The 13072-nt window shown below is 53.3% G+C and overlaps 1 protein-coding gene across 1 annotated transcript; it reads left to right on the top strand.

Moving 5' to 3' along the window:
* The first annotated feature begins 7429 nt into the window (after positions 1-7429).
* On the top strand, positions 7430-11506 carry HIGD1B (HIG1 hypoxia inducible domain family member 1B). Its single transcript, XM_077313141.1, has 4 exons — positions 7430-8240; positions 9057-9175; positions 10171-10305; positions 10983-11506. Exons 1-4 carry the CDS (start codon positions 8119-8121, stop codon positions 11045-11047), a joined length of 441 nt encoding a protein of 146 aa, XP_077169256.1. The 5' UTR covers positions 7430-8118; the 3' UTR covers positions 11048-11506.
* Positions 11507-13072: the final 1566 nt, after the last annotated feature.

The following is a 13072-nucleotide window of genomic DNA, read 5'->3' as shown; positions in this document are numbered from 1 at the left end:
CCAAGCGCCGCAGCCCCCTCCTCGCCGCGCCTTTGCCTTCGGAGCCGGTCCCTGGGCCGGAGCCCCCCGGCGTGGGCAGGCGAGGGGCGAGGGCGTCGCGGACCGGGGCGCTTTGCGCTTTGCGCCCCGGAGAAGCGCACGAAAGGAAGCCGCCGCGGGGGTTTGCGCGCCGCCGGCCCCCGAGGCAGAGACGCTGGCAGGAGAAGTGGGCGGCCGGGGAAGCAGCTGGTGGGTCTCGCAGGCGTCCCTGCTTCCAAACACGACCTGATAATGGATAAGGAGAGGTTCCGGTGGGTGGCCACGGCGGCCTGCGGGAGCAGAACGCAATTTGCGCCCCAGACACCTTGAAGACCAACCAAGTTTTACTCAAGGCCGAGCTTTCGGGGCCATGCCCAGTTCCCAGCATCTAAGGAAGGCTTCATGCTCAGGAAAGAAAGCTCAGCCTCGAAGGAAACGGGGTCGGTAGTCAGGGTGCCTCCGAATCTATAAGCACCCCCATCTCATTTGTTCCAGTTGACCTGCACCCTTCAATGCTAGGAAACTTGGCAGAAGATAGAAATATGTCCAGGATTCTCTTCTGGGGCATTTGGTTATCTTCCTAAAGCAGACTCCGGAGTTCCTTGTTCAATCGGTCCAGCTTGCGTGAGAGCCAACTTGGGGGGGGGGGGGGCTTAAGAGCTCTTCCTCTTGGCGATTTTTGTTGCATTTGAACATTTTCTGCATACCCTCTTGCTGGATACCTGAACATACACAGATACATCACCTGATTCCCCCCCCCCTTTTTTTTCTCTCTCTCGTGCAACTGCTGGTGCTAAGTCTCTGAAATGATCGTGGTCTGGGCCACTTTTGCATAGAAAGAACAAAGGGAAGCCCTGGAAACAACAAATCTTTAGACTGAGGTAGCCAAACCGTGGCTCTCCATATGTCCATGGACTACAATTCCCATGAGCCCCTGCCAGCACAAATTAATGCTGCTTTGGGTCCCCCTTGGGGAGAAAAATGGAATATAAATGAGGCGGCCAAACAAAATTTGTGGAAGCTTTCTACAGAGCTGGGTAGAAGCTTTTGTGCGCTTGCACACTCCTTCAAATTGTTCTGGTGCTTCAGATCAACATGGCTACCCAACGAAATCTATGAATGAAGAAAATAAGTCAACCAAGCAATGAGTGGATCTGGACATGGTCTTGAACACTCACCTTATGCCATCAGTGTGTAGCCCTCCAGGTGCTAAAGTTGGCTCAAACAAAGCCATTAAAACTATTTGAGTCCTTCCCTTCCTTCCCTTCCCTGAGTCCTATTTTCCTTCCTTCCTTCCTTCCTTCCTTCCTTCCTTCCTTCCTTCCTTCCTTCCTTCCTTCCTTCCTTCCTTCCTTCCTTCCTTCCTTCCTTCCTTCCTTCCTTCCTTCCTTCCTTCCTTCCTTCCTTCCTTCCTTCCCTCCCTCCCTCCCTTCCTTCCCCCCTTCCTTCCTTCCCATGAGACATCTCCCCTGCCTCACCCGCACGTTATGCTGGACAGTTTTAGCCTTCCAACCCCCTTCTCATAACATTGCCCCTGTGGGCCTGCAATCCATCACGTCATCCTTTCCTCTCCTGTTTTCCCCCCAATTTGTCAATGTGGCTTTGTTCACGAAGCACTCAAATACCAAAGCAATTACATCCCTCCCCTTATTCAAACGTCGGATTTTTTTCCCTGAGCAAATCCCAGCAGCTCTGCTCTATTCCCAGGGGTGATTGCCAAATAGTTTCCTTTCCCCTTCAGGCCCCCTTGGAGGAAACCTCCTGCTTTCTAAGACCAAAGAGCGAGGCCTCAGGAACATTTCCCTCACTCCCAAAGTGACGTCTGGCAGCGGCAACACAACGAATGCAGGGCTTTTTCAGTGGTGGCTCTCAGAGAGTTAAAGTAGCCAGCTTCCAGGTGAGGCCTGGGAATCTCCCGCTTTTACAACTCAGAGTTCAGCTCAAAACGGCTGCTTTGAAGGGTAGATTCTGGCAAAACACCATACCACGAGGTGCCTTTACATTAACATCAAGATCTCAGATTGGGCGGAGTAGCCAAAGGGAGCCAATGTGGATCTTTCAAGAATGGCAGGATGTGTGTCCCGCCAGAGACTGCAGCATTCTGCACCTGGGCCAGCTTCTGGACCGTCTTCAAGGGGAGCCCCATGACGAGTGCATTGCAGTAGTACTCAATGACTCTTCCCAATCTCAGATGAGCCTCTTTTGCAAAGGGAAAGGTTGTTTCACCTGGGGGTGGGGAAGGGCAGAGGAAAAACAGAACACTTTGAAATCTGTCCCTGGGCTAAAGCACTGAGGCCAAAGCCAGCCTAGCTGAAGGGTGGAGGTTGCCAATCAAACAGTGGCTGATGCCTGTCTATGAAGCGTTCAAACAGCCCCCTTCCAGTTCAAAATCAGTTTGCCCCATTTCCTTGGGGTGGGGGACAAGTGCTCTTCGAGAAAAACTAAGCTCCCTCCCCCACCTGAAATGCACAAGTTTCTTTGCATAATTTGTGGGATAAAATAATTCACAACTTTCAGGGGAATGCTGGGAGCAGCCTGTGGCCGAGTCTGTCAAGGGCAAAGGCCAGGGAGCCCCGGTTGGGCATCCCCCTTCTGTTAGCTCTCTCAGCGAGGCCCAGATGGATTTCACGCAGGAGAGCTTCCCACTCATGCTCCTTCCATCGTCTGTGGGCCTTCCTGCTCCCTGGTTTCTTAAGCTCGCCTGTGAACGTCCTCGTCGTTTCGAATAACTCAAAATGCTCCGGCAACTTCGCCAAGGGTGATCGAGACCGTGTCTGTGGGTCAACGTCCTGAAGACAGAGCGCTTGCATCCAATTCATAAAGCAGTTTTGGGGTCCGCAACCCACATTTCTCCTTCGCATTTCGCTTCCACCCCCTTGGTGCAATTTCATGAGCAAGCGGAACGTTTCCTTGCGTTTTCTGAGCTCTGACTGGAGTCCTCGACCCATGACCTTCTGCCCGCTGGAGCAATGAGGGTTGCTCCGGAGCAGATGCGCTCAGGAGGACCCCGCGGTCGATGTTGTAACAAACTTCCCGGTCTTGATCTGAGCTCCGCAACAGAACTTACAGAATCGTTTTGGGAGAAGATCCTGGCCCATTCCCTCTGGCCAGAGGCCACCTCTCCCGAGCTTCACCACAAACGATCAAGAGATGCAAAATGGCTCCTTCGAGTGGCTGCCCGAGAGGGGGAAACTATTCATAGCCGCTGCGGACTCCTCTCCGCCTCAATCAGCTGATTTCCCTCTGCACCTGGGCCCTGAGAGCCGAAGAGAAACCTGACAGCTCAGTTTGGCCAAGGCCTGCAGGAAAGACCTCGCTCGAAGCTCGTGAGGTTTTCTGCCGTTTCGGCAGAGACCACCAAAACCCACATATAACAAGTCCTGGCAAAACACTGCCTGTTTTTTTTAAAGCCTGTACTCTGGACATGCCCAGGAGCTCCTTTCCCTGGTTTAGTTGCATCATGTTTTCCTCGACTCCTTCCATGGAAAACAGGGTGTGTGTGTGGGAGGGGGGAGACGTCACACAAAGCTTCACTCTGGTCTACGAAACATGGAGAGGCACGGTCATGCCAAGGAGGCGCCAGGAGTCCCTCCCTCAGTGATGATGACACAAACTGAAAAAGCGTTTTCCTTTTTTTACTCCCTCTCTCTCTCTCTCTCTCTCTCCGCAGTCTGTTCCCAAGGAGCCTATATTTAGCCCAGCTTTCCAGCTTGCACCAAGTGCTCCGGGCAGCTATCAGATCTGCTAGTTCACGGTGCTCCATCCAGCAAACTGGGCTGCCACAGCAGGGGTCATCCATGACCACACACCGCCAGCCAGCGGGCAGCCTGGCCCCCAGCGCCAGGGGCATGCCCACCTGAACCGTGAAGGGCGGGGTGAGAGGGAATGGGGAGACAGAGAAGGACCCCAGCAGAGCACAGCATGGAGCGTGAGACCTGTTGGCTTTTTTGGGGGGAATGCAAAGGGTCAGGCTGAGAGGCCATGCATGGCAACCTGCCTCGGCTTGGATGCGATCCCCCTTGCGTTATGTTTTGTCTCCTTGCTGCCTTCATTCCGGCTCTGAATGGCTAGGAGAGGGATTCTCAAGCCGAATGAGAAGGCCTCTTCTCTTCCTCTTGAGGCACAAAATTTATTTCTATCTTCTTAAAACTATTTCACTGTTTCCAGCATTATTTCCACCCTGCCAACCTCTCCCTCCTCGAGGTGCTTTTCAAGACGTGGTTTTTTGCCCAGCGGTCTCAGCTCTTCTCTGTAGCCCGGAGAGGAGCTGTCATTCTGGGGGATCCCCAGTTCCCACCTGGAGGCTGGCATCCCTAGGGAGGACTGGACTTCACAGGGCCATGAAATCTCTTGCCAAGGGGAAAGCCCCGAGAAGAATTAAAGGGAACCACGGCAATAAGCCACAAATCAGGATAGCAACAGTGAACGGCTGTCAAGCTCAGGAATGGGGAAAAGAACAACCATTGGACGTCTGTCAAACAAGCCTAGGGGACTTTGTGCTGACAAAAGAGAGAAGGGAATAGAAATAAGCATGGCAAAAGACTTGTGTCCCAATATCCAAGAAGGTCGCTGCTCTTCTCCCAAAAGATCTGGCGAGGAAGACCTGATGGGTCTAAGAGGGCAGCATTAGCGATGTCATCCATACTCCCTCTTCCCACTCCGCTCCTCTAGACAGATTTGGGGGGGGGTTAGTGGGGTTGAAGACCGCCACAATTTCTTAGGAGTCTGTTTTTACTTTATGTATCTGGGGGTCCGCGTGTTTTAATGGGGGTTTCACTGGGTTTTTATAGGGACGGATTGTGACCCACCGTGAGCCAGTTCGGGAGTGGCGGGTAATAGGTTTAAATAATAATAAATAAGTAATAAATAAAATAAATACAAAGCCTGAACATACATGGAAAGTCCTTGAAGGAACTCTTTCAGATCTCTGGCCGTGGCTTCTTGCATCCCAAGGATGAGCAGCCCAGCCCAGCCCAGCCCAGCCCAGCCCAGCGTCACCTTGGGTGTGTTATTAGCAGTCACAATCGCACCCTTCACGGTGGCTGAGTCCTCGTCCCTCGTTAAGAGGAACAGGCCCGGCTTCCCTTGATCCAAACGGAGCTGGCAGACTTCCCTGTGTGCTCCCGCCCCGCTTGTGCGTGCTTCCCGCCTGTGGTGGCATTCGAACCCAATGTGGCAGATACAATTAAGGGCTCCTGACATCCACTTAATTCCCACAGAGGCGACCGATCCCTGACACTCTCTGGGAAGGCACGACGCAGGAGAATTAAGACCCTTTCCCCAAACGGGGGCAAAAGAAAGACACTGAGGAGGCCAAGGAAGTCTGGGCTCAGCAACCCCCGGAGGCTACAAGCAAAGGGACGGAGAAGAGCCAGAGGTGGACTCAAGGAGACGTTTTGGAATTAAGAAGACGAAGGAGGAGAAGAGGAAGAGTCGGGAGGCAGTGGAGCAAGGGAGGATGATCAGGGGGAGGGGAGCGGTCCAAATGGGGCGATGGGTAACCTGGGAGAGAATGGAATAGATGGCAGGAGCTATGCAGGGGCGGCCAGCTGGCAGGGGCTCATGGGAACTGTAGTCCATGGACGTCTGGAGAGCCACAGTTTGGCCACCCCTGAATAGCAATGAGGAACAATGTGAAGGCTCAAGGGGGTGGCAGGGGACAGTGGAGGAGCGAGAGGGATGTGAGTGTCCTGCACAGTGCAGGGGGTTGGACTAGATGACCCAGGAGGTCCCTTCCATGATTCTAAGAGTCCATCTGTGCCTGTTCATGAACCAGATTTTGGGACACCCCCAGTCTAAAAAAGTCAGTACTGGCACATACCTTTTCCTTTCCCAAAAACCCCACATATATTCATTCTGTCCCTGCACTCAGTCGGGGTCACTGAGCGATACTGCCCGGCAGCTGTTGACGCAGGTTGGACGAAGGATCAAGGGGGCCTGGTGTAGGATTAACCTGTGGAAAACCCCGCCACAGGATGTCACGGGATCCAACGCTTCCAGCCGGCCATCGCAAGCCCAGGGGGGCTGCGGGGAGCCTTTTCGGCTGAGCGTTCATAGCCTGCCTGGCTGGGGGTCGTGCTCAGGAGGGGGTGACCTCTTCCACATGTTCTCCCTGCCCTCTCCGTTGAGTGAGGAGAGCGGATGGGAAACAGGGCCAGGAAACTGCCCATGAATCGAGAGAAGGATGCTCAGAGATAGGCAGGGAGGTTCCAGCAATAAATCTGTCCAGGCTCTAGGAACTGAAAAAGGTCTAACCCCTGCCCCTCTCCACAGTCCTGCTTTCATAAAACCAAGGGTGGTGGGTAGAGTTGCCAGCTCCGGCTTGGGAAAAACCTGGAGTCTGGGGGGGGGGACTTCACTGGGGGTCGAATGTCATAAAGTCCACCTTCTAAGTACACATTTTCTCCAGGGGAACTGATCTCTGTTGCCTGGAGATGAGCTGTAATTCTGGGGGACCCCCTGGTGGCTGGCACCCCTTGGGACTCCGAGCTTTCAAAGGACATGCTTAAAACCACCCCTTGCCCATTAAAACTGCAGCGGAAGCCAAATCCTTAAATAAATCGGAAAGGCCCTTTTTGCACAGAACAGAAATTGCTGGGTGAGAATTGGCCAGGACCCGTGCCGTCACATTACCGCATCAAGCCCAACACACAGTAGCCAGGAGAAGCCAGGGCCTCCGGACAACCGTGGGCTCGGAGGGCAGCCTGATATTTGCGGAAGGACCGCAGCGAAGCCCCACTGGCACATTTGGGAAGGGATTCCGCCTCGAGGAGTCATTGATCCCTTTTGTCGCCCGAAAAGAGCTGCCCAGGCTGCGATCCGGGCCGATTCTGTGGCGTATTCTCTGAGAAACACACATCTCTCTCTGCCTCGTGCCCTTGGGACCCTTCTCCGTGGCTCTGGCACTCTGCATTAATTCCTCATGCCTGGAATGCAGAGGCGGGTCAGCGTTTTCCACTGTGACCCCTCCGCAAACGTCAGACCCGGGGAACGTGAGCAGCTGCGGAGTCCAGCTGGGGTTCCCATGCCTCTCCCAGCGGCAAACATCCGGTGTGGAAAAGGCATCCCGGTTCTGATGGGGCTGGAACCAGGAGACCATCACGGGATGGGGGGAAGTGAGGCAGAGGGGAGGGGGCCAGGGGAGAGGGGGGGCCCAAGCCCTTTCCTCCAGCGCCCAAATGCCCACGTCCATCCCAATTCCTGGGGCGGCACCTGCTGACGTCGATGATTTAGGAAGAACAGAACGAAGGCGGGTCAGGTCCGCAAGGCAGAAGAACGGAAAGAACGGATGGGATGGCGTACAAATAATTTATTATTCAAAGGTCTTATTTTCCCCTCAATATATTTTTGTTCAGTGGGTAACACCAGAATGGGGCCTGGCTATCTAATGGCCGTTTTGAAGAGCAACATTTTCCCTCAGCGGCTTATCCCAGACACAAAATGGCTGCCGTGGGAGGCGGAACAAACTCAAAATGGCTGCCATGAGAGGCGGAACAGGCCACAACCACCCCAGGTTACCTTCTACCACTCACTGAAGATATTTTTGCTGTGGCGGCAGCCGCTGCTGGAGAAACATTTTTTAAAATCGATATACTTTAAGAACACTTGGCAGGCACCAGGGAAAGTGTCGGTGGTCTCTGTGGCCCCCACAGGCAACATGCTGGAGACCCCCTGCTCTAAAATGTCTGCAGCCTGTCCCATTTCAGCGTCAACCACTCCTTTTGTTGGATGGGTTTATCTTAGGGATGCCAGCTGGGGCCCAGGGATCCCCCAGTTTTACAGAGATCATGGCTGCTTGGGAGGGTGGGCTCCATAACATTATGCTCCACCCCAAATGCCACCCATTCCCTACTCTACCCCCAGAGTCTCCAGGCCTTCCCAAACCAAAGCCGGCAACTCTGGTCTATCCAGTGCAGTTTTCTGTCTCTTTGTTCCTTAGCGGCGGAAAGGAATAAGGGCTGAGGGTGGGTTAAGACGTAACATGCACGGGCTGAGCTGCCAACTGTCCTTTCGCTTGAAGATCAAGGGCCATGATGGGGACTGGGTTGTAACCTCCAAGCGCGAAGATGGGAAACGGCCCCCAAGGTCCTTGCACAAACAATGCTGCACAGGAAGACGGCAGGGAGAGCTCCGCGGGCCAGCCAGCAGAACCGCCTCGCGACTTCTGGAACGAAGACCAGGGAACGAAGCAGCAAGCGGAACCAGTGGTTGCTACGGAGAGGGTGAGTCCTTGATTGTAGACCTAAGGGGGTTCGATAGGATCATGGAGGATCAGGTCTACCAGGGGAGCCTTCAATCCCAGAGCCAGGGGAAGACCTCAGCTCCTATTCCCTGTTGTTGGTTGTCCAGAGGAACTGGCTGGCTACTGTGTGAGAAGACAGGATGCTGGACTAGATGGACCTTCCCTGGTCTGACCCAGCAGGGCTCTTCTGATGTCCTTATGAAGATCTCGGCCTCTGTGCCCTCTTGTTGGCCTTCCAAAGAAACTGGTTGGCTCCTGTGTGAGACAGGATGCTGGACTGGCTTATTCAGACAACCTCAGAGTCCCAAGAGGTAGATGTTCCAGTCCCGAGTTTTGGGAATCAAGTTCTTCAAACATTTGGGAGGGTGTTCGGTGCACCCAAGTTGCTTCTAGCTTCTGGCGACCCTATGAACTAACCTTCTGAAAAATGCCCACTGATCATTAACAGCCTGGCTCACCTCTTGCTAACTGATGGCATCAATCCATCTTCTCTTGGGTCTTCCGCTTTTCCTTGCATTATTGTCTTTGCCTATGAAATAGCATCCTCCAAAACGTTCATTAGCAGCCTGGCTCAGCTCGTGCAAACAGAGGGCCCCCTGGGGCTTCTTTGACGGAATCTGTCCGTCTCCTGCCGGGTTCTTCTCTTTTCCTCCTGTCTTCCGCTTTCGTTAGCATTAGCAACCGTGGAGGGCCTTGTGTGAATTACATTCTTTGCGGATTCGTTGAGAGCCAAACACCTTCATTTGATAAGACACGCAAGACGAAGCAGTGGGCTTCCCTTCCACCTGTCATGCAGGATCCATCCCTGCAGCGTGCAAATGTCGGCAGACAGCGGCAGCTGGGCTCCAGAGAGTGAGAGTACAGTCGGGACCAAACTTCTGCAAAAGGCCCGGAAAAGTCCTTTGGTGCCAGTGGGTGAGTTGGGTGTGGGTGTGGGGGGGGGGCAGGACTAGCCTGGTCCCCTTCCCTACGACCATTTTCACCCATTCCCAGCACAATGGGCTGGGTTGCCAGCTCTGGCTTAGGAAATCTGGGAGAGTTTGGGGGTGGAGCCTGCAGAGGGCGTGGTCTGGGGAGGGGAGGGGCTTCGTGGGGGTGTCATTCCACACAGTACCCTTCTAAACAGCCTTTTCCTCCAGGGAGACTGATCTCTGTTGCCTGGAGATGCGCTGTCATTGCAAGGGATCCCCAGGTCCCGCCTGGAGGCTGGCATGCCTAAGCAATGGGGCAGAGCCACACTGGAAGTCTGAGAGAATCCCCAAAGGCATCTGGGATGCTGAAGGAAATAGGGAGATGAATCATGGAGCTGAAAGGGGCCTACAGGGTCATCTAGTCCAACCCCCTTTCACAATGCAGGAAACTCACAATGACCTGCTCATCCACAGGGACCCCAGTTCAGCATCCAGATGATACCCGCCTCATGCTGCCACCAAGAAACCCTGACTCCTTGGCCAGTCTGGCCTGGAGGAAAGTGGTGATTGGCATTTTCTTGGGCATGCAAGAAAGGGCCACATGACCACGTGCAAAAAAACACCCGCCACCTTTCCGAGCTAAGAGCCTACCAAAGCCACGCCTCTCTGCACAACATCCCGAGCCGTCGTGACATCAGCTCCCCAAGGCCAGGACTAGAGCTCATCTGGGGGAGAGTTCTGGGGAAATTCCCAGCATCCCCCAACGCTTTTGGACACGACAAAGCCAGAGAAGCAGGCCACCGAAACAAATCAATGCAAACTATAAAAGCATGACATGCCGGCTAAACAATACAACAGCGCAGGGCAGAAAAACAGCTCCCAGCAGGAACGGGCAAAGGTGCTTAGGAAAGGAGAGATTGGACACAAATCCCCCATTCTGTGGTGGGGATAAAGCGTCCTTCCAGAACTGAGTGACCCTTTGCCTTCTCTCCCCTGTAGGCATGGTGGGCTTCGTGGCTGTGGCGGCCTACGGCCTTTTCCAAATGAAGGACAGAGGCAGCACGAAGATGTCCGTCCACCTGATCCACACTCGGGTCGCTGCCCAGGCCTGCCTGGTCGGAGCCGTAACCCTCGGTAAGGCACAGCTGTCTGCGGAGCACCGGAACCGGCGGCGTTACACAACGGTTGGAAAGTCAGAGTAGAACTGTAGGGACCCGAGTTCAAATCCCCAGGCGATCTTCCGTCTCTCTCGCAGCCTTGGGGAAGACGGAAACCATGTCTGCTGCTCCAAACTCCCCGAAGGGAAGGGCAGGACGAAAATTGTGGCAGAAAAGGAGATTATGCGCTTGATCGTAGCCAAAAGGCCGAGAAGCAATGAAAAAGAGGTTAATTCCGCCCTCACAATCCTGGGTGTCTCCTATCCTCTGGAGTCTGTATTAAAAAGTTTTGGTTAGTGGATAGTTCTGCCAAGTGGTAGATTCCCATGGAGAAACTCAAGTTTTCTGCTTTTGCCTGTTCCCGGGGCTCGTTCCCACCTTGACTCTAGGGATGCCAGCCTCCAGGTGGGGCCTGGGGATCCCACAGTTTTATAGCTCATCTCTAGGCTTCTATGAGTTGGTGGGTCTTAAAACACTGCAAACCACCTGGGCCTCTCTCATAGAAGAAAAGCCGGTTCAATGAATTAAATAAAAACACAGGATTGTACACGGAAATTGTGTGTTTTAAAGCCAGCCTGCTGGGATTAAAGCTGAGAACGGACTCCCTGTTCCCCCTGCCTGTTTCTCACGGACTCTGGTTTCTCTCCCCTCCAGGGGCTGTCTACAGCATGTACAAGGACCACTTCAGGAAGGAGGGTCCAGTGGGACCGCCGAAATAGACAGGCCACAGCTAGCTCTGGCTTCTCCTGGCCCTCGAGCAGCCCTGAAGACCCTGCCAGCAACCCCAAGGAGGTTGGGTAATGGAGTTTGCTCTTCCAGAAGTCCTGCTGCATCTTTAATACAGATTCAGGTTTTTCAAAAAGAACAATCTTTGGATATTTCTTTTAAAAGCTGCACAGGGAGTAAAAAGCTGCAGTGTGTGTGTGTGTGTGTGGGGGGGTAAACGAGCAGCTAGTAGCATCTTAAAGACTAACAACATTTGTGGCAGGTTGTGAGCTTTCATGAGTCACCGCTCTCTTCTTCAGCTACAGTCCCTTGTGATAGCTCTTCCCCTGGCACAGATGGTGCTGGTCTTGAAGGTGCTCCTGGACTTTCTTTTCTTCTGGTACAGACAGGCCAACACAGCTAGAAGTGAGCAGGGACTCCCAAAAGCTCCTCCCCTGCCCCGAATTTGGTTAATCTTGAAGGTGCTCCTGGATAGCGTCCCTGACCAAAGGTTTACCTACCTCAGCTCCTGTACAAAATCTAGCTCAAAACAGAGTACACCAATTGAGCATATCAATAAAGGGCAGATTTATCCCCAAATCCTCATTTACCTAATTTGGATTTGGGAAACTGGATCACATCCATGGACCTGGGGGGGGGGCATGTTCATCCTTCCCCCCACTCCTCCCTACAAGACCCACGACTCAATTAATCAGCTTTTCTGGGTTGGGGAAGGCAGGAAAATTCCACCTCTGCCAGCAGGACCTTCCAGGAACAGGATCCCACCCTATTGTTCTCCGTTTACAAAATAGTTAACCCTCTCTTTGCCAGGACTTGGCTAGTAAGCGGGCAGGGGTCTGCAAGACTCACTACAATTTGCCTGCGTAGACCCTGTCCCACCGTGGCTTAAAGAAAATATTAAGGTTTAAATCCCACTGTTTTAAATAGGATCTAAAAATGCTTATAGTATATAGCAGCTTTCATGAGCACGATTTATTTGTATAACGCAAGAAAGACAGGAAATGATGTTTTGTTTAAGCATGCGAACAAGCCTTCCAGCGGTCTTCTGGGCCTGTTATTTGGAAAGAAACATTTAGGGGACAGATAACACAGGAGGGACGGGTCCAGCAAGCTCAGCTGCCCTGCAGGAAGAGACACCTGTGTGTGTGTGTATGATGTGCTTTCTGAGCTATGACCACGCTATGAATTAATGGCTTCCTTTATGGAGCCAGTCTGTCTCACATTGGATCTTCCTCCCTTCCTTCGGCCTTCAACTTTCCCTAGCGTTATTCCACTCCTTGTTTTACGATTTCCAGCTTACCTTGATCTGTACTGCTTGCCTTCCGGGTCTGTCTCACACCTGCCAAACAGCTCTGGACTCTCCTTTTGCATCCCTTCACATCAGTGACCGACGGTCCTTCCGGCTCCGGTCCAGTTGGGTCCTTAAGAACAGGGCTACCCAAAGCTGTCCTCAGCTCTTCCCCAGGAATCTCCCTATGCACCCACAGGGAAAGAGCGCACAAACAAAGAGCGAATGCATGCAGCTTGGTCGGACGTAACATGCAACTGCAGAGAATATTAGAAATATTTGAAAAGTGGCTGCATTTGAGGCAGAGCCCCTACTCTGATGGCAAAAGGGTCTCATCAGTCCAGTCCTTGGAAACTTCCAGGCAGCCAGGCAGGGAAGCATTTGTTCTGCTCGAGCCTGGAGATGTGCCAAGGGCCTCACTTCAGTAAAAGGCAGCCTCACGGTGTCACTTGTAGTCTCTGCCAAGCGCACATCCCATGCTGTAAGACTCATTTTTAAACTGATGCCAACAGATTGACAGACTTATCGACTCACGCTCACTCACTGCAGGCCGACCGTGGCCAGTATTTGGATGGGAGACCTCCCAGGATTTGGATGACGTTCCTCCAAGGAACACGAGGGGGGTCATGACACGGAGGCAGGCCACGGCAGGCCACCTCTGACCGCCCCTTGCCCGGCTGCCAGAAAAATCCCCAGATCTCTCGATTACACGACACACGTCGTGCGAGAA

The sequence above is a fragment of the Paroedura picta genome, chromosome 16, assembly GCF_049243985.1.
Source record: "Paroedura picta isolate Pp20150507F chromosome 16, Ppicta_v3.0, whole genome shotgun sequence".
NCBI classification, from domain to species: domain Eukaryota; kingdom Metazoa; phylum Chordata; class Lepidosauria; order Squamata; family Gekkonidae; genus Paroedura; species Paroedura picta.
This window is presented reverse-complemented; position numbering and strand designations above follow the sequence as displayed.